At 35.3% G+C, this 21,143-nt stretch overlaps 1 protein-coding gene across 1 annotated transcript in view; it reads right to left on the bottom strand.

Annotated features, from left to right (window-relative positions):
- LOC148951691 (putative cationic amino acid transporter) overlaps positions 1-21,143 on the bottom strand; it is a gene marked incomplete at its 3' end in the record, with an annotated part of 330,385 nt that overhangs the window by 22,697 nt on the left and 286,545 nt on the right. The window contains exon 7 of the mRNA XM_089091193.1: positions 17,680-17,851. Coding sequence (XP_088947319.1) covers positions 17,680-17,851 — 172 coding nt within the window. The remainder of the gene's footprint in view (positions 1-17,679; positions 17,852-21,143) is intronic.

Here is a 21,143-nt window from a genome sequence, read left to right as displayed (position 1 = left end):
GGTCAGTCAAATAGGTATGCAAAACAATCCATAGACACTTCCTGTGAAAAACATCTAACAAATCCTCTTTTGTCTTCTGCAGCTCTCGGTGAAAATTTAAAAATTTTGCCAAAAGCACTTTTTTGAGGCCTTATGAAGCCTGCCCCTTGCAATAAAACCTAGTAGCCTCCACCTCCACCCTAATAGATTTTACATAACTATATAATGCTCTAAAACCGTTAGTATTATTGGATGAAAGGTCAATGACAACGGTACAATAGTTCGTTTGGGCCGCTATTGCGTTTAAGAACGAGTGTACACCATGCTTGAGTATGACTTCTAAGACTAGCAGAATACATAAATACCAATGTAATACTTCCCAAAATTTTTGCTATATACCTTTCGGCTCTTTGCGAGCTAAAACTAATGCTATTTGTATTTTTGTAGATAGTGGCTCTAGAAAGCTCAGAAATTTAAATTCCATTGAAGAAATCAAACAGTTCTTGGTAACGAACTGTAAGTAAGGAGCAACCCGGCTCAATGGTAACCGAAACTGTTAAAAAACAGAATTTTGATACCAATAGATACATCAAAAGAATCATATTTTAATGTTGATTTCAAATATATAAGTTTCATCAAGTTTAGTCTTACCTATGAAAAATCAAGCGCCTGAGAAAATTTGGCTGATTTTAGAAAAAATGGCGAAAGACCCCCTATAAGTTATAGAACCTTAACGAAAATCACAACATCATATTCAGTGTATAAGAGAACCCAACTATAGAGGTTTCAAGCACCTATCTAAAAAATGTGGAATTTTGCATTTTTTGCCAGAAGAAAGATCACGGATGCGTGTTTATTTTATTTTTTTTCTCAGGAGTGATCGTATCGACCCAGTGGTCCTAGAATATCGTGAGAGGACTCATTGGAACAGAAATTAAAAGTTCTAGTCCCCTTTTTAAGTGACAAAAAAATGGAGGGTAACTAGGCCCCCTCCTACACTCATTTTTTCCCCAAAGTAACCCGATCAGAATTTTGAGATAGCCATTTTGTTCAGCATGGTCGAAAATATGATAAATATGTGTTTTAGGATGACTTACTCCCCCGAAGTCCCCGAGGGGAGGGCTGAAAGTTATGAACTTTGCCCAATGTTAACATATAGTATTGGTTATTGGGAAGTATTAGATAAAAAAACAAGTTTTTTTTAACTGAAAGTAAGGAACGACTTTAAAACTTAAAACGTACAGAAATTATTCCGTATATGAAAGGGGCCGTCCCCTCTTCAACGCCTCGCTCTTTACACTAAAAATTTTTATTGTTTAAAAAAAATAAGAGTTGTGAGAAAGTCAAACTTTAGCGTAAAGAGCGAGGCGTTGAGGAGGGGACAGCCCCTTTCATGCACGGAATAATTTCTGTTCGTTTTAAGTTTTAAAGTTGTTCCTTACTTTCAGTTAAAAAAACTTGTTTTTCTTATTTAATTTTTGAACATTTTTGAGTTAATGCAGGTTTTGATTTTGGCTCACCGTATATGAATAATTAAAACAAAATTTACATATTAATTTTATTTTTATTTGGTTTAATGGCTTTCTCGAAACTTGTTTAATTTTATTTACGAATGTTTTTATTTGTAATAAATACACGTAACTTAGGAATTAACTTACGTAACGAACTTCTATATTCATATATTTTTAGTACGTATATTAGGGGGCTCGCCCCTAGTCAATACCTTGCTCTTTAAGCTAAAGTTCAAATGTTGTTCCAATTCTTTAAAAATAACCCCTTAATCACAAAGGCCGTTATTTAGAATAAATAGCTCTTATGAAAGTACTAAAAAATCTTTGGCTTAAAGAGCGAGGTATTGACTAGAGGGTGAACCCAATCATACACGTAATATTTTCTGTTCGTTTTAAGTTTTGATGTTACTCCTTATTTTCAGTTGGAAAACTTGTTTTTTTATATATTTAATTTCTGATCTTTTTTTTAAATAATGCTGGGAAATCCGGCACCCCGTTCGTAGCAATGTCCCTTCCCCTATGAAAACTTCCTTCATCGAAAGATTTTCCAAAATAATCTCCGACCCACCCACCCCCCTACTACCAGAAAAAATCCCCCTGAAAACGTCCGTATACTTCCTAATAACCAATACTATATGTTAACATTGGGTAAGGTTCATAACTTTCAGCCCTCCCCCCGGAGACTTCGGGGGATTAAGTCATCCTAAAGGACGTACTTATCATATTTTCAATCATGCTGAACAAAATGGCTATCTCAAAATTTTGATCAGGTCACTTTGGGAAAAAAATGAGTTTGGGAGGGGGCCTAGTTGCCCTCCATTTTTTTTTGGTCACTTGAAAAGGGCACTAGAACTGTTGATTTTCGTTCCAATGAGTCCTCCCACGATATTCTAGGACCACTGGGTCGATACGATCACCCCTGGGAAAAAATAAAAAAAATAAACACGCATCTGTGATCTCGCTATATGGGAGGATCTTTCCATGAAGGAAGTTTTCATGGGGGAAGGGATATTGCCATGAAGGGGGTGCCAGATTTCCCATCATTATTAAAGAAAAAGATCAGAAATAACATTAAAAAAAAACAGGTTTTTCAAATGAAAGTAAGGAGCAACATCACAACTTAAACCGAACAGAAAATATTACGTGTATGATTGGGTTCACCCCCTAGTCAATACCTTGCTCTTTAAGCTCAAGTTTTTTTAGTATTTTCATTAGAACTATTTATTCTAATTAACGGCCTTTGTGATTAAGGGGTCATTTTTAAAGAATCGGGACAAAATTCAAACTTTAGCTTAAAGAGCAAGGTATTGACTAGCTCCAAACCCCCTAATATACGTATTAAAAATAAATGAATATAGATGTTTGTTAAGTAAGTCAATTCATAAGTTACGTATATTTATTACTAATAAAACCATTCGTAAATAAAATTAAACAAATTTCGAGAAAAGCCATTTAACCAAATAAAAGTAAAATTAGTATGCAATTTTTTTTTATTATTTGTGTACGGTGAGCCAAAATCAGAACCTGCATTAATTCAAGAACTTTCAAAAATTAAATAGAAAAAACAAGTTTTTTAACTGAAAGTAAGGAACGATGTTAAAACTAAAAACGAACAGAAATTATCCCGTATATGAAAGGGGCTGTCCCCTCCTCAACGCCTCACTCTTTACGCTAAAGTTTGACTTTCTCACAACTCTTTTTTTTAAACAATACAAAACTTTAGCGTAAAGAGCGAGGCGTTGAGGAGGGGACAGCCCCTCTTATATTCGGAATAATTTCTGTTCGTTTTAAGTTTTGACGTCATTCCTTACTTTTATTTAAAAAACTTGTTTTTTTTTATTTAATTTCATCAAAAACCTAATGCAAGTTGTGTAACTAAGCGATAATCCATTGCCGCTAGCTTTACTGGATAAACAGTTTATAATGACAGTTCATTTCTTATTGACTATTAAATAAAAAAAACAAGTTTTTTAAACTGAAAGTAAGGAGCGACATTAAAACTTAAAACGAACAGAAATTATTCCGTATATGAAAGGGGTTGTCCCCTCCTCAACGCTGCGCGCTTTAAGCTAAAGTTTTTTATTGTTTTAAAAAATAAAGTTTTCTGACAGAGTCAAACTTTAGCGTAAATAGCGAGGCGTTGTGGAGGGGACAGCCCCTTTCATATACGGAATAATTCCTGTTTGTTTTAAGTTTTAATGCCGCTCCTTACTTTCAGTTTAAAAAACTTGTTTTTTTTATTTAATTTCTGTTCGTTTTTTAGTTAATTCAGGTTTTATTTTCTTAAAAATTTTAATTTTCTTTTTATAAATGGATTTATTTACAAATTAACTTAAGTAAATAACTTCTATATTAGTATATTTTTCTTCTGGCAAAAAATACGAAGTTGCAGATTTTTGCAGATATGAGCTTGAAACCTATGTAATAGGGTTTTTCTGATACGCTGAATCTGACGGTGTGATTTTCATTAAAATTCTTTCACTTGTAGGGGATGTTTTCCCCCTCTTTAAAAAATCGAGTAAATTTTCTCAGGCTCGTAGCCTTTGATGAGTAATACTAAACTTAATCAAATTTATATATTTAGGATCAGCATTATAAACACATTCTTTTGATACATTTATTGACATCAAAATTCCGTTTTTAAAAGTTTCGATTACTATTGAGCCGTATCGCTTATTTTTTTATTGTTTTTTTTTATTGCGTATATGTTATTACGTATATGAAGGGGTTCTCCCCTTAGTCAATACCACGCTCTTTACGTTAAAAGTTAAAAAAATTTTGATTCACAAACCCCTGAATCACAAGGCCGTTTAATTAGAATAGAGAGCTCTTTTAAAAGCACTAAAAAACAACTGTAGCGTAAAGAGTGAGGTATTGAATTGGGGGAGACCCCCCTCACATACGTTATAATTTCTGTTCGTTTTAAGTTCTAATATTCCTTCTTACATTTCAGTTGAAAAAACTTGTTTTTTTTTATTTAATTTCTGATCGTTTTTTAAATAATGCTTGGAAATCCGGCGCCCCCTTAATAGAAATGTCCCTTACCCCAAAGAAACATCCTCCACGGAAATATTATCCAGAGTAATCCCCTCCTCTAGCCCCACCCCCTCCAGAAAAAATCCTTCCTGAAAATGGTTGTATACTTACCACTAACCATTAAATAATGCTGGCAATTCCGGCGCCCCCTTCATGGCAATTTCCCTTCCCCCATGAAAACTTCCTTCATGAACAGATCCTCCAACATAACCACCGACCCTCCCTTCCCTCCCACTACCAGAAAAAACCCTCCTGAAAACTTCTGTATACTTCCCAAATCCCAATAACCAATACTATATGTTAACATTGGGTAAAGTTCATAACTTTTAGCCCTCCCTCTGGGAACTTCGGGGATTAAGTCATCCTAAAAGACATATTTATCATATTTTCGACCATGCTGAACAAAATGGCTATCTCAAAATTTCGATCGGGTGACTTTGGTAAAAAAATGAGCGTGGGAGGGGGTCTATTTGCCCTCTATTTTTTTGGTCAATTAAAAAGGGCACTCGAACTTTTAAGGTCCATTCCAATGAGTCCTACCACTATATTCTATGTCCACTTGGTCAATACGATCACCCCTGGGAAAAAAAACAACAAACAAACAAACAAACAAACAAATACACACGCACCCGGGATCTTTCTTCTTGCAAAAAATGTAAAATTCCACATTTTTGTAGATAGGAGCTTGGAACCTCTACAGTGGGGTCTTCTTTTACGCTGAATATGATGGTGTGATTTTTAATAAGGTTCTATAATTTTTTGGGGGTCTTTCTCCCTTTTTTTGAAAATCAGCAAAATTTTCTCAGGCGGGTAACTTTTGATGAGTAGCACTAAACTTGATGAAAGTTATATATTTGAAATCAGCATTGAAATCTGATTCTTTTGATGTATCTATTGGTATCAAAAACCCGTTTTCTAGAGTTTCGGTTACCATTGAGCCGGGTCGCTCCTTACTTACAGTTCGTTACCACGAACTGTTTGATGTGCACTTTTTAGAGACCAATAGTGTACCGTAAGCTAGTATGACTTCTGAAAATTGGATACTACATAAAAGAATACCCATTTATCAATAATCTTTGAGTCTTGGGTCAATAAGATTCCTCCTGAAAAAAACATATAGAAAAAACATGTGTATAAAAACACATTAAAAAAACGCAGGATCCTCCCTTTTTATCAAAATAAAAAATATAAATTTCACAGATAGTGGCTTTAGGGTTCTCATAATTTTTGAGTTTCATTCGATAATTTTCATCAATACCATATCATTATTGAGGGAGCTTATCTTCTTTTTTTATAATTATGTAAATTTTCAAGGGCAAACAGCTTTTGATAAGCAACATTAACAAATTTAAAATTAGTGCATATGCATAAAAAGCAAAGATAATAGGTTTGTTTGTTACATAGATTGGAGTCAAAACTTAATTTTACAAAGCGTTGGGTCCTATTGAGCGTAGCGGTTACTAATCATAGTTTGTTACAAGAAACTTTTTCATATAAGGCTTTGTTACAGATAAAGGGGACTAAGATTCCCCCCTTCAATTCCATTGCCGCGTTAAATTTCAATATTCATAAAGCAGTACGTCAAGCATTACAATCATCCCACGTTTTCAACCCTCGAAGTAGTTCACAGGAGATTTGGGAGGGGTCTGAGAAGCCAGAAATGATTTTTAGGGTCAACATTTTCATGGTTTCCAAGCCGATTTTTCCGAGCATATATTTTGTTTAGGGATTTTCCCAATGGACGCTAGCAGAAGGATAGGGTACAGGGGTAAATTTCTTTCTTCCGAAACGAGAGGACATTGAACATGGTAAAAAAAAAATAGTAAAGGAGAAATGTTCTCGTTTAAATCCTTGTAAGAAAAAACTCCTTACAGAACTTATACTACTACTACTACTACTAACAACTCACCGCAGCACCAAGCCGCCTGAGACCAACACAGCTACGCACACTCCTCCTCCACCCCAATCTATTCAAAGCCTCCCTTTTTACACCCGCCCGCGACGTTCACATTTCCTTTAAATCTTTCTTTATGACGTCCTCCCACCCCAGACGGGGGCGACCTGCTTTTCGTTAAGCCGCAGATGGTTGGCCGAAAAGAACAATCTTCGGCAATCTGTCATCCTTCATCCGCACAACGTGCCCTAACCACCTCAACCTTTCTTTCATTATAGACCTAGAGAGCGGTATTGAACCACATTTTTCGTATAGCCTATTGTTTGAAATACGGTCTGTCAGCCGGGTACCCAGAACAATCCTTTAACCCTATAGAGGCAATTGTTGTAAAAAAACAACACTGTACTTTTTGAGCTTGGACTGCCATCTTGCTGTCAAAAAATACTGCTTTTTATCAACATTTTTCAATGGGGCTGAAAGATGGCAGTCGATTGATACCTTCGGGGAGCTGCTGTGTGACATTTGGCCTAAACAGTGAGTCACCAAACCAAGGAATAAGAAAAACGAATGAAAAGGTAGGCAATTTCTAAGCTAGAAACTGGAAACAAAACGAAAAGGTGGGAGATTCCTTGCATGTCATATGCGTATAAAATATATACCGTTTAGAATTACTGTAGTTGAAATTCATGAAATGTGCAAGAATTTGGATCAGTAGCAAGATAAACTTCCTCCTGTTGTAAAAATACAACATCGGACGATCGTGGCTGAAAATTATGAAACGAATAACCAATTTTTATTTTCTTTTTAGATGGCGGAATCTTACGACAGACTAAGAAAACGAGCTCAAAATCGCCGAATTGACGCAGAAGAGGCGGCCAAGTATATTTTTGACATTCGAGAAGACATGTTGTCGGACTTGTCCGACGATGATGATGACGATGATCAAGACTTCCTGACTCCAGAAGATCTTATCGATGATCCTGATGCAGACTTGATGCCTCTACTGGACAATCTCCACTTCTTCTTGGAACAGAATGACGTAAAGGCTAACACTGAACCCAGTGACGATGACTCGGGGGAAACTCCACCCTCCAGCCAGCAACAGCAACCGATGGTAACAGCAAGTACTGGAAAATCAAAGAAGAAATCGAAAGTCCAAGAAAAATTCGGGTGGAGAAAAGTAGAGATAGAAAAAGTTGATCTGTCTTGGAAAGGAGAGTCTCGCCAAGTTCCAGGCATCTTGGAGACTCCACTGAAATACTTCCAAAAATTCTTTGACGATGAACTTCTTGATCTGATTGTTGAACAAAGTAACGTCTTTGCACTTCAAACTGAGGGATGCAACCTCTGCCTCACTGCCGAAGAGCTAAAAGTTTTCATGAGCATTATTCTATTATTGGGAGTGATAAAAGTTCGCTATTATCGAATGCACTGGGAAGCAGCCACCAGATACCCTCAAATTGCCGACAAGATGGGCCGACAAAGGTTTGACAAGATCAAACGTTTTCTTCGTTTCAACGACAACAATAAAGCTAAGAAACCTGGAGAACAAGGATTTGACAAGCTATACAAGATTCGACCCGTCCTGAGTCATATCTGTTCCAAGTTTATTAAAGTCAGTCCTGAAGAACACCATTCAATTGACGAGCAAAAGATTCCTTTCAAGGGGCGAAGCAACTTGAGACAATATCTACCGAAAAAGCCGACGAAGTGGGGATTAAAAGTGTTCACAAGAGCTGGTGTGTCAGGTTTTGTATATGATTTTGAAGTTTACCAAGGGAAGGGCACTCTTGTTGAAGACGACATAGAGCCAGATCTTGGAGTCGGAGGCAACATTGTTTTACGTCTGATGATTACCTTGCCAGAGAAAATGAACTACAAGATTTACTTTGACAACTGGTTTTCAAGCTTGAAACTAATGAGTTTGCTCAAAATTAAAGGATTCCCTTGTATTGGTACGTTGAACAAAGCGTGATTGAAGGGCTGCCCGCTCCTCACAGATGGTGAAATGAAGAAACGAGAGAGAGGAACGTCAGATTACTGGACTGACATTCATTCTGGCTTTATTGTAGTGAAATGGTTAGTTAACAACACGGTTTGCTTGGCTTTGACGTATGCAGGAATAACGCCACAGGATATTTGCAGACGCTGGAACGTTAAGGATAAATCAAGGATTGAAGTTTCAAGGCCAGCCATTGTTTATGAGTACAACCGTCATATGGGCGGCGTAGATTTAGCAGAAATGCTGGTGGAGATGTGCCGAACTCATCTTCGGACATGAAAATGGTATATGAGAATCTTCTGGTGGCTTATTGACACAGCAGTCTGCAATAGCTGGCTTCTTTTCAGGTCAGACGTCAAAGCGCTGACTTCAAGGACAGACGAACCGATGATCTTGAGAGCCTTCAGGTCTATAGCTGCTGCAGGGTTGTATGCCTCGGTGCGTGTGATGCCCCATCGCAAACGTGCTAGACCATCCGCTGATGTTGAAGCAAGTCCCAGCCCCATTCGAAGTCGCAATCGAATCCGACCGGCAATATCTGCTCAAGCCGATGGACTTGATCACTGGCCAAAAAAGACTGAAAAGCAGAGCCGCTGCAAAGATTGCAAATCGGGATATACCACTTTTCAATGCAAAAAATGTGACCTTCCACTGTGCCTTTACTGCCAAAAACAATTGTTTTAAAGCCTTCCACGCCAAGTGAAAATGCCCCATTTTTATATACTCGAGAGGCTGATGTCGTATTTTTACAACATGGTCTAAAATTGACAATTTTGAATAAATCATGCAAAAAAAATTTTTTTCGTCAATAGTCTGACCTAGAGATTACAAGGGAAGCGTTGGAGATTTTTCCTGGTATCCGTTCCTATAGTGGCCTGTATAGCATTAAGCAATTTCTCTGGAAGACATCTAGCAAATCTTCCTCCGCTTTTCAGAGCGTCCATGCTTCAGAGCTATATTTGAGCACTGTCCTCACTGTAGCTTCTAATAATCTAAACTTGGTTTGTAGACTTATCTTCCTATTCTTCCACACATTTTTTATCTGTGAAAAAACACCCTGAGCCTTGGCTATTCGATTTTTAACATCTTCACCGCTCCCACCATCTTTACTAATAATACTACCAAGGTAAGTGAAGCTGCCCACCGGATCTATGTTTTCATTACCCAAGGTCACCTTTTCATCTTCACATATTCCTAGCCTTAGTGACTTAGTCTTCCTAACATTAATTTTCAAACCAATACTAGCACCCTGAACTCGCAAAACCTCTAAGACTTCATTCATTTTGCTCACACTTTCATTTAGGATGCTTAAATCGTCAGCATAATCCAAATCCAGGAGGCTTTTTCCTCCCAATTCGATTCCGTTGTCTCCTACTGCCTTTCCTGTGATGCTTACGAGAAAATCCATCAAAACAATCCATATAAAGTGGGATAGAACACAACCATGCTTAACTCCTAATTTAATACAAAACCAGCTGCTAACCCTATTTCCTGCCTTAACTGGAGCAGCGTTATTCTCGCACATACCACTAATCACTTTAATGTGTTTGTCTGGTATACCATACAAGGATAAAACCTTTACTAAAACTCTTCTACCAACAAAATTGAACAATTGCTCATAATTTATAAAACCGAGGACCAAAGGTCCTTGACAAATCAGGTAGTTCTCAATTATTAGCCTAAGAGTGAAAATTTGGTCGACACATCCTCTACCTTTTCTAAAACCACACTGTTTTACTTTTTAAACTTTGTCTACAACATCTCTCAGTCTAAAAAGTATCATATTACTAAGTAATTTGCTACCTACAGAGACCAGACTAATGCCTCGATAATTACCACACTTACTCTTATCACCTTTCTTATACAGTGTTACAATTAAGGTTTTCCTAAAATTGTTAGGAACTTCCCCTTTTTCAAAAATAATATTCATTATTTTCAATAACTTATTTATGACATCAGAGAAACAATATTTAAGAAACTCAATTACCATCCTATCGGCACCTAGAGCCTTATTATTCTCTAATCCTTTTAGTGCTGTTGCTAATTCCTCCTCACAAAACAAATCTTCCTTCACATCCAAGGTATCACAAACTTTTTCATTTTCCTCTATATTTTTTCCTGCAACTCTATCTCGGTTAAGCAAGTTCTCAAAATGTTCGGCCAGTCTCGCTTTAGCTTTTTCCTTATCGCTAATTGCCACCCCATTCTTATCTTTAACTGGGACATGTCCAGATTGACTGTTCACCTTCAATTTGTTAACATGCAAGCATAGTATTTTGCTATTATGTTGTCCAATTGCATCTTCCAGATCCCCGGCAATTCTATCAATAAACTCCACTTTACACCTCTTTAATTCACATTGTAACTCTTTTTTCACTTTCTTTACATTTCTTTTGTTTCCATGCGATCTATCACTCAGTTAATTCTTGTACAAGTCTTTTCTCCTTTCTTTTAAACATAAATCTTTTTCAATAATATTCTTAGCTGCAGTTCTAGCTGTCTTCCCTAATACACCTTCAGCAACTTCACAAATTATTTTTCTAAAATTATTCCAACCATCTTCCACATTATCAAATTTTAAACTCTCAAATTTAGTATTCAACTGTTCCTGGAAAGTTTCTCTCATTTTCTCATCCTGAAGTCTACTAACATCATAACTTCCCGGGAGGTAGTCACCCTTCCGAAATTTCTGCTTTAAATTAAATTGTGATAATACTAGATGGTGATATTTATTTTTAACATCAATAATGACACCCCTATACACACGAATATCCAGTATTCGTCCTGCTAGTCTTTGGTCTGCAAAAGCATAATCAGTAAGGTTTGCTATCTTGCCAGCACGTGAATGCCAAGTTAACTTATGAGCCATTTTATGACCAAACACCGTATTTGTTATAACTAGATTGTTATACCTACAAAATTGCAAAAGTCTGTATCCATTACTGTTTTCTTTTCCTACACCAAATTTATCTAAGCTGGGATACCACATATCCCTATTTCTACCAACCTGGGCGTTAAAATCTCCCAGTAATAACATCATATTTCTACCTGGGGCCTTGTCTATTTGCTCCTGTAACTGTAAGTAAAATTCATCTGAGTCACTAGTATCTCCGTCAGTCGGTTCTACAGGGGCGTATACTGCTATAACTGATACCCTGAATTTTCTAGTCATAAAATGAGCAATTAGTATTCTATTATTAATACCTTCCCAGCCTAAACAAGATTTAGCAGCTTCCTCATTCATCATGAGCCCTACTCCCTGTCTATTTACCCCATCCTTCCTGCCTGAGTAAACAAATTCTATATCACCTAATTTCATACTTCCTACCCCTGGGATAGGAGTTTCTGAAACTCCTAATAAATCCAGTTCAAATCATCTGAATACATCAGTCAAAATGTCGATACGATAGTCATTTTTTAATGTCGTAACATTCCAAGTTCCAATTTTCATGTTCTTTAAATCATTAAAATTATTTTCGCCTCTGGAAAAGCAATGATCCAGGATAGCAGTGCAGGACGGGGATCACATATGTTCTGAAGTCTTCACCGAAGTGCTTAAGCCGGCTTAGAACCGGACAGCAAGAAGTCCCTGGGACCTCTATGAATGGAGGCTTTGTGCAATCCTGGGCCCATCTTGGTCTCAACATGGTTTTCAGCACTTGGCGATGCTCTTCTATCAACAAGAGTCGAAATCCTGTACAGACAATCTCAAGCCTATTACCTCCGACTCATTATATATTCATGCCTACAAATATTATGCTATAGGGAGGCAACCCGTAATAGATAAATTAGCTAGGAAGAGGTTTTTTAGCCCAAAGATGCCCATCAAGACATACCACGCCCAGAAGAATTGTCTATTAGTCAGAATCTCGTGCGAATGCTGTTTCGTTTATTAGGCTATAATTTCCTCGAGAGGCGCCACTCCTCAAGTGGGAATAGAGTTGACCGCAAGGTTCCCAGTCTTGCAGGTGCCCCAAAAAGGTCGAGACAGCCCTTTGCAGATGCCGTTGTCCATAGATCTGGATCTTACGCCCTGCCACAGGTGTCCTCCTACAGAGGATCCTCCCGCGATGGTATTCTGCATCACCATTCAATTTAATCCATTACTGGGAGAAGGTTTGCAACTCATGGGACCTGTGGACAAACCAGTGGGCCCCTTTGAGTGTACACTTGAGGGGCCTTCTTCCTCCTCAGCCTGTATTTATGACCCCGGCAGGGTGCCCCAGATTATATTATGGACCCCCAGGGACAAGGTCCCCCCTTGGTCCATGCCTCCTATGGAGGTACCCTACATATCTGTAGAGCGTTCCCCTATCGCAACCTGGGGACACGCTGAAGGGCCTGGGGGATGCCAAATAAACTGATCACTTTTGTTTTGCAAAGGCCATAACTTAACCCGTAACCCTTGTATAAAAACTTAACCCTTGCTCTTTATTCTTTTTAGTGCCATTCTGAAAGTATTTATGAGAAGAACAAATGCAGTTAATGAGTAAAATGTGCTGATCTAGTGAATTCTTTATTTAGGTAATATAAAAAATCGCTAGAAATAGTGATAAAGCAATAGCAGTGGCAACCCTATTGATACGGCTATAAGTTAAAGTAAGCTAAATAGGTAAGTTGAAAATTTACCCAGTATACACAATTTTCGGTCTCAACGTGGTATAGTAGGTCCTGAATATGCATATAGGTTAAGCTAAAGGTAAGAAAAGTTAAAGTAGGTTAAGTTGGTAAGTTAAATATTTTACCTACACTCATAGTTTCCAGTCTCAACGAGGTAATGTGGCTCCTGAATATGTGCGTAGGTGTATTCTCCATCGTCCATTTCTTTAACCTTGAGACAATAGGCCAAGTATTCAAACTTGGCATCTGCATACTTTTTTTTATAATTACTCTAATATCTGGGATGGCTTTGTGCAAAAAAGTGCCAATGTCAGTCAAAATCGGTATATATATATATGTATATATATATATATATATATATATATATATATATATATATATATATATATATATATATATATATATATATATATATATATATATATATATATATATATATATATATATATATATATATATATATATATATATATATGTACATATATATACACATATACATACATACATACATATACACATATACATATATATACACACATACATACATATATACACATACATACACATACATATATACATACACATACATACATACATAGTACACCTGTATTATACACATATAGTACAGAAATAATTCCCAGGCTGCAGCACAGATACTTCAAGCTACTTCAAGCTAATCACATTACCAATTATTTTCTACCGTGTAGCAGTCCAGCGAAGTAATATACGTTAATATTTTTAGGTTGATTTCCTGATCTTTTACATTGAATGCAGAGTAAATCGATTCAAACTTCATCAACTGTAAGCTTTTATTTTCCTTGACATATATTAGAATATTTTACAAGTGCAATTCCTCTTTTTTTAGAGAGAGACAAGGAAATTTATTTTAAAAAATAAATCAATAATAAACTTATCTTATTTTTTAGGAATAATAAAATGAATATAGAACTTATCCCCATGAGAAATTACTGGCAGCACTCTTGATCCCCCCCTCTCACTTTTGTACAGGTAAAATTTTGAAAGCAATTTCTTCTGTCATATTTAATATATTTCTGCAATAGCAGGGAAGCTATCATCGGCAGCACCCATGTTACAGGCTTAGTCCAAAAATATTCCTCGGATAAAGAGAGGTAGAGATTAAATTCCTTACTTTTTTTATTCTATCCTTCCTTCTATATTTATCTGAAGATCTATAGAGAGTTGAAAAATTTGACCTTATTAAATTATCTTTTTGAGGCTTCAGCCCCTCCCCCCCCACAAAGATCCACTGGGGTTTCTTCATAATAGCTGTTTTGCAATTCGATACTGCTCTAAATAATTTTAGGAAACATCAAATTAACCAACTTAGTTAAATAAAGCTTTAAAACACATTTTTTTTTGCATTGACCATTTATTTTTCATGGATTTTGAGTATCTTTAGGTGCGAATGCACTACCGCATGCATGGCCTAGCGCGCCATCATAATGACACTCCTAGGGCTGAAATTGCTGTATTGTACCACACATTTCCAGAAATTTTTTTTTAAACTTGGTGTGATGTATTTTGCTACTTAAGAAGGGCACTTTAAATAGCAATTTCCGCTCCACCGAGTCCATTTCTGATACCCAAGGATTATTGGTTATTGTGACGTTGCTAGTTATGAATCTCTTCCCTTTCCCTGGGAACAGAGAAACCGTATTTTTGGTAGAATAATGGATAAAAAGAACCTAAATTATGAATATCTTCTCCCAAAAAGTGATCTGTCCTTTATTTGTTCCTGTTATAATACTTGGTATAACATTTATTGTTATTTTTTATTACCAGTGTTCTAACTTTTACCCTAGCTTGTGATGATTGATGGTATATCCAGCCCAATTACATGCATCATTAATATATAAATAAACAAAACTTATGACTTTATAGAAACTAGCATTAATCAGCTCAATAGAATTTTCTTGAATATTTCTACAAAATCAAAATAGATAGAGCTAAGCCTTGCGTTTTTCAGCTATCTATGACATCTTCAATTTAAAAAAAAAATCAAGATTAAAAAAAAACGGAAAGCTTTCCTATCAGTTTTTTGGCTGTTGGTAATGATCTGGTGCTTATACTAGAAGGTTATAAGGCTTCCGAGATAAGGCAAAAGGATCTATGATGTCAAATGATACAATTTCAACTGCTTCCTCGAGTAAAACAAAGTAAAAGGAAAATTATCATAAACGATGAAACTTCCACAGACAAAATTTTTCAACTTAAAAAAAAAAGAAACAAGAAAACAACAACTAAATCAATCACAACAAACTTAAGCTAAACAATAAACCGAAATGCATGTGCATATATTTTTTTCTGAAACACAAACATTTGAAAAGAAGAAACTATTTTGAATGGAAAATAATGTAAAACTTTCATATTTCGGGTGGTACGGTATATATCTTGCAGAGAGAAATACTAGATTTTTAAAAAAAAACAGAAACTACCACAGTAGTTGTTTTGAAAGCAAATAAAATATAAGAAAAAAAAGTTATATGTGTTTTAATAGAGTATCATTTATCGTCATTTTCTTAAGGTTTAAACTTGAAAATAACTGTCCAAACTAACATGTCTTGAACTAAAATGGGGCTCACCAATGAGCTACTTGATGTTATTTTTAAACTTAAATGGTGATGAATATTTTTGTTCAATAATTATTGAATCAGAACAATCAATTTATTTTAATAATTAAACTTGCCGGAAAAGTAAATTAATATCAGACACATGAAATTTTTTACAAGAAAACCTTAACGAATAAAAAGAAATCTGTTCAGAAATACTTATTACACATTTTCTTAATTAGATAGATAGATAGATATATTTTTACAAACAAAAAACAACAAAAAACAACAACTCTCACAGATCCCCACAAAGGCTCCGTAGCCGGTCAATGGGGGGGGGGGATCACAAAATGAAACTTTGCAATATTAAAGTATTAATCGCTTAAGCATGAGCAATGCAAAAACATCTAATTAAAAAAAAGAGAGAAGAAAAAGAAAAAGAAAGAATAAAAAATAGAAGAAGATACAGAAGGAAAGATAGTTCATTAAAATATGACAGAAACCACAACTGAAATCAGGCAATGTGGGACTCCAAAGACTTGGCAAAAAAAGAAAAAGAAACATAAATAAAGAAAATAGATCCCCATATGACAGATTATAGGTTAAAATTAAGATACAGGAAAATAGCCACCGGAATTAATAAACTATTCTGAATTTTATATGACCAACCAACTAGAAAAAAAATGAAAATAAATCCCTTATAAAAAAGGCCACTTAATAGAAAAAAACATAAGAAATAAACAAATGTAAAAATTATATTGTAAATAAACTAAAACTATCTCTAATCATTTATAAATTAAAGCAAATTTCAAAAAATTAACCAACAGACGTTTGAATGTGCCAAAGTAATGGCAACTATGAGCAACAACCGGAAGTCTATTCCATGCTCTTGAAGATACAACCAGAGGGTTAACATCAGATCGAATGCAAGGCATGGCAGGGACTTTTATATTACCAAGATAACCCAGGTAATAAGAAGAGCTTTCAAATATCCAGGTTGCAGAGGTAGCAAGCAACCTAATAAGAGACGATAATATCTAATGTTAAGAAATATAAAAACCCCATAACTCCTAAATAAGAGTCAGATCAAAACAAAAAGAAACGTAAGAGATAGAAATACAATTGGAAGTGTTTCATGTAGCCATGCAAAAGTAAGCGAAGCACATCCAAGGACATAAAGTAAACGGGATTTAACAGGGGTTTAACAGCAGATGGATTTGCAAACAAATTCTGATCAAGAAGGATTCCGATAAATTGGACTTGGCAACTTTCAGATCTAAGAAGAGTACCACATAACGCATGTATCATAAGAATAGTAAGAAAAGCTGGAGATCATCTAAAAAAACAAAACAAAAACTTAGACTTGGAAATATTTAGAGCCAAAAAAAGTTTTGGTACTTGTGTAGAAAGTGGTAAGTACAAGAGAATTGCATTGCGAGAGCAGATAGGCATTTTACCGGGTAATGCCTGGATGCTGTAAAACCAAAGGGTTTGTCAATCCGGAAACTATATTTAAGCTTTAGTCTTTGGGGGTTTAGGGGGAATAAAAGGTTGGGTTAGGTTACGTATTTAAAAGGTGCTATGCTTTACCCCACCCCCCTAATGTGTGCATATATGGCCCAATTTTATTCATAAACTAATATATTTTAGTCCTATTTTGTTTTTATTCATTAGAATTAACGAAACTTCACTTCTCTTGTACTTACCGGATTCTACACAAGTAATAAAGTTTTTTTGTTACTTTCCACTAAAACATTAAACCCGTTTTTACATATTTTCATCTGTTTAAATATAAAAAAATAGTTTCAAAAGAACTGCCTCTTGATGCTTAAAAATTTTCCTTATGAAAATAATATCCTGCTATGCCTTGAAGTATGATACGAAGATAGCAACATTGGGAAGTCTTTTTGCTTTTAATGAAAACCTTATATCAGCCCTTTCGTATCTCTATAATTTTTAATTTTCTTTAATGTCAAATTATTTCTAGGAAAACTGAAATACAGAATTTGTGTCACCGTTTCATTCATAATTGCTATTTCAGAAGTCTGGTTATCAAAAAATTCTTACCCATCTGTTGCCATTGCATAAACAACACGAGGTAGCGGAAACATGGATCCAAATAATGAAACAGTTAATCCAGCCAAAGCCCCAGTTGCTACAATTGTTTTGCAAATGGGTGCACCCACTTGTCCAAAAATGTCAATCAGAGCAGAATCAGCATGCAACTCGTTGTACGGCACTATAAAGCACAAAAGTTTTACATGAAATATTTACTCGGTTTTTTAATATTAAACCCTGGTAGCGCAGTCGGTTGATGCTCCGGTAATTTGGGGTCTGGGGTTCAGTTCTTGCTGCCACAAGGTTTGGTCACAAGCTTGCTACCTGTGTCTCTAAAAAGACACGGCAACCGAAACATCAACAATAACTTGCCAACGCTCTAGACAATTTTTATCCTTTTATTATAATATTTTTTACTGGTTTCTTTAGAAAATAAATAATGGTGTTTAGCTAAAAGTACGACATCTTTTATTCTTGTCATATATATCCATGATTAAAAATTGTGAATTTTTTTTTTGGTATTGTTGAAAAACATGATGGAATTTTGATAATAAGTTAGCCACCGTAAGCGTGTACTTCACGTGAAGAGAGGACGTGCTCTTGCGGTATGGCATTTTGTCCAAGATAAAGTTAATTTACAGAAGCACGATAGTGCGAAACCCCTCTTTGGCTGTTATTTTAAATAGTAAAGATGAAATATTAAATTGGTGATAATAATTTAAGTAGAAATAAGAGTTTGTGGCATTTAAAGTCAAATTTTATATATCTCTTTGAAAATTTTGAATGTGATGCCACTAAGGGGAGAGGAGGTGACTTTTTCAATAATTCTTAAAACAAAAAATAAATTCACATGTGCTACGCATGTCAAAGTCTATTTGGTTTTATTTTGAAAAGTTTGTTGAAAAACGAACTTCAACCCTCGACTCTTTTTGGATCCATTATTGAATTCACGAGCTTTGAGTGCTCTGCCCTCCATTTTGTTTAAAAAAAGGTAATTTGATATTTCAAAACGTTCCGAATCTAGTGTTTCAACTTGCCTGGTTTAGATTTATCTTGTTGTTTTCCTTTTTTTTGGTTTATACAAAAAGAAACGAAGTATCAATCACTTGTATTTTCCAATGAAAATGTTTGTTTAACTGAATCGGAACATTTTAAAAGAATATCTAACTAAACTATTCATGTCTACTAACTATCAAGATTTAAAAGTTTTTGTTTTGTTTTTTATCAACAACTCTCGAAAGACGTTGAAATTACGAGCTGATCAGGAACCAAACTGATTAAGTCAAGTTTCTTTCGACCTTTTAACTTCGAAGCAATTAACAACTCTTAACTTTGTACGTTCATACAGATAGTATCTAGGAATTCAAATTAAAGGCAAATATTGATAATTGGGATATAGAGTCCAAAAGGTAAAGTTCCAAACCAATTTTTGTTTGATAGTGGAACAATATTTATCGAAAAAAATATGAAAAAGGGTCTATTTCCAATTGTCTTTGTCTCTAAAACTTTTTTTGTATCGCTTGACCCGTTTTTCAACTTCAGGCAGCCTACCACCCTAATATTGCCTCTCCTCTAAAGTAAATTTATGCATGCGTATTCTACTTCAAGTATCTAAAAAAATATCAATTAAATAATGTTTTTTTTCCAATTATATCCACAACCTGAATAAAATAATAGCTTATGGTTCCGGTGGTGTAATTTATTTTCAAAATAAAACCCTTTTTTCAGTTAGATTTACAATCAAATTTGCTAGTTAACCAAGCTAGACTTGGATAATTGGTATTCAATCCTTCACTTTTGTCTTTGCCCGGACAACATCATTAAAAAGCAGTCCCTCGAGGAAGACAAAAACCATAAATAAAAAAAAAAAAAGATATTCAGTTCTGATGGCCAGTAATGTTAAAAACAAAGAAAAATGCAAATATTGCAAAATGCTGAGGTAACAAAATGGTAGTTTATTTTTTTCCGTTTCCCTTTCTTTCGTTTCCTTTCCTTTCCCACTCTTATTACATGGACTTGACTGGATTACCTTGTCGTCTATTTTAAACATTATACATTGTTTTTAATGGTTCTTGACTGGCTTTGTATGCAAGAATACTTGTACTTTGTTTTAGTCCATCAGGCCTTCCCTTAATGTTCACTACAAATAACAATTTGCTGAGTGGTATAAAACAGTTCGTGGTAACGAACTGTTGGTAAGGAGCGACCCGGCTCAATAGTAACCGAAACTACAAAAAACAGAATATTGATGCCAATAGATACATTAAAAGAAATGAATTTTTATGCTGATTTTAAAGACATAAGTCTTGTCAAGCTTAGTCATACCCATCAAAAGTTACGAGCCTGAGAAAATTTACCGTATATCCGAAAGAGGGGTAAACAGCCCCTAAAAGTAAAAGAATCTTAATGAAAATCACACGATCAGTTTCAATGTATCAAAAAAATCTACTGTAGAAGTTTCAAGCTCCTATCTGCAAAAATGTGGAATTTTGTTGTTTTTTTCAGAAGAAAGATCACGGGATGCGTTTTATTTATTTTTTCCCCCCAGAGATGATTTTATTGACCCAGTAGTCCTAGAATGTCGTGAGAGGGCTCATTGAAACGGAAATTAAAAGTTCTAGTACTGTTTTTAAGTGACAAAAAATGGACCGCAACTAGGGCCCCTCCCACGCCCATTTGTTTCCCAAAGTCACCAGATACAAATTTTGAGATAGCCATTTTGTTCAACATAGTCTAAAAATTTAATAGCTATGTCTTTGAGGACGACTTAATCCCCCACAGTCCCCGGGTAAGGGCTGCAAGTTATGAACTTTGTCCATTGTTTACATACAGTATTGGTTATTGGGAACTATACCTACGTTTTCAGGGGGGATTTTTTTGGTGGGATTGAAGGGAAGGGGTTACGTGGGAGGATCTTTTCATGAGGGAATTTTTATAGGGTAAGAGGATTTCCATGAGGGGGGGGGCTATATTTTCCAGCACTATTTGTTTAACAATCAGAAATTAAATAAAAAACAATTTTTCTCAACTAAAAGTAAGGAGCTACATTAAAACTTAAAACGAACAGAAATTATTTGCCCCCTCAAAAATATCTCGCTCTTTAAGCAAAAGTAACTTTAGTAATTTCAAAAGAGCTATTTATTCTAATTAAACGGCCTTTGTTATTCAGGGTTCTTCTAACTTTAGCGTAAAAAGTGAGGTATTTATAAGGAGGCGAAACCCCTCAATTACGTAAATTTTTTGTTCGTTTTGAGTATTAATGTAGCTCCTTACTTTCAGTTGAAAAAAATGTTTTTTTTTATTTAATCTTTAGTATTGACTAGTATTCTGTTGTGCAAGTGACCTAGCCATGCGTCACTTTTGCCATAAAGTAACATAGTGGCTTAAGCCCTGAACAAACATAGCTTAAAAGGGCAGGTTTTCATGCAATATCAGTTGAAAATTGTCTCAAAATAGCGTAACCCTCCCGTCTT

Source organism: Artemia sp. Qi Xiang Cuo, chromosome 6 (assembly GCF_049724085.1).
Source record: "Artemia sp. Qi Xiang Cuo chromosome 6, ASM4972408v1, whole genome shotgun sequence".
NCBI lineage: Eukaryota > Metazoa > Arthropoda > Branchiopoda > Anostraca > Artemiidae > Artemia > Artemia sp. Qi Xiang Cuo.
The sequence above is the reverse complement of the archived record's forward strand: the minus strand, read 5'-3'. Positions and strand labels throughout refer to the sequence as shown.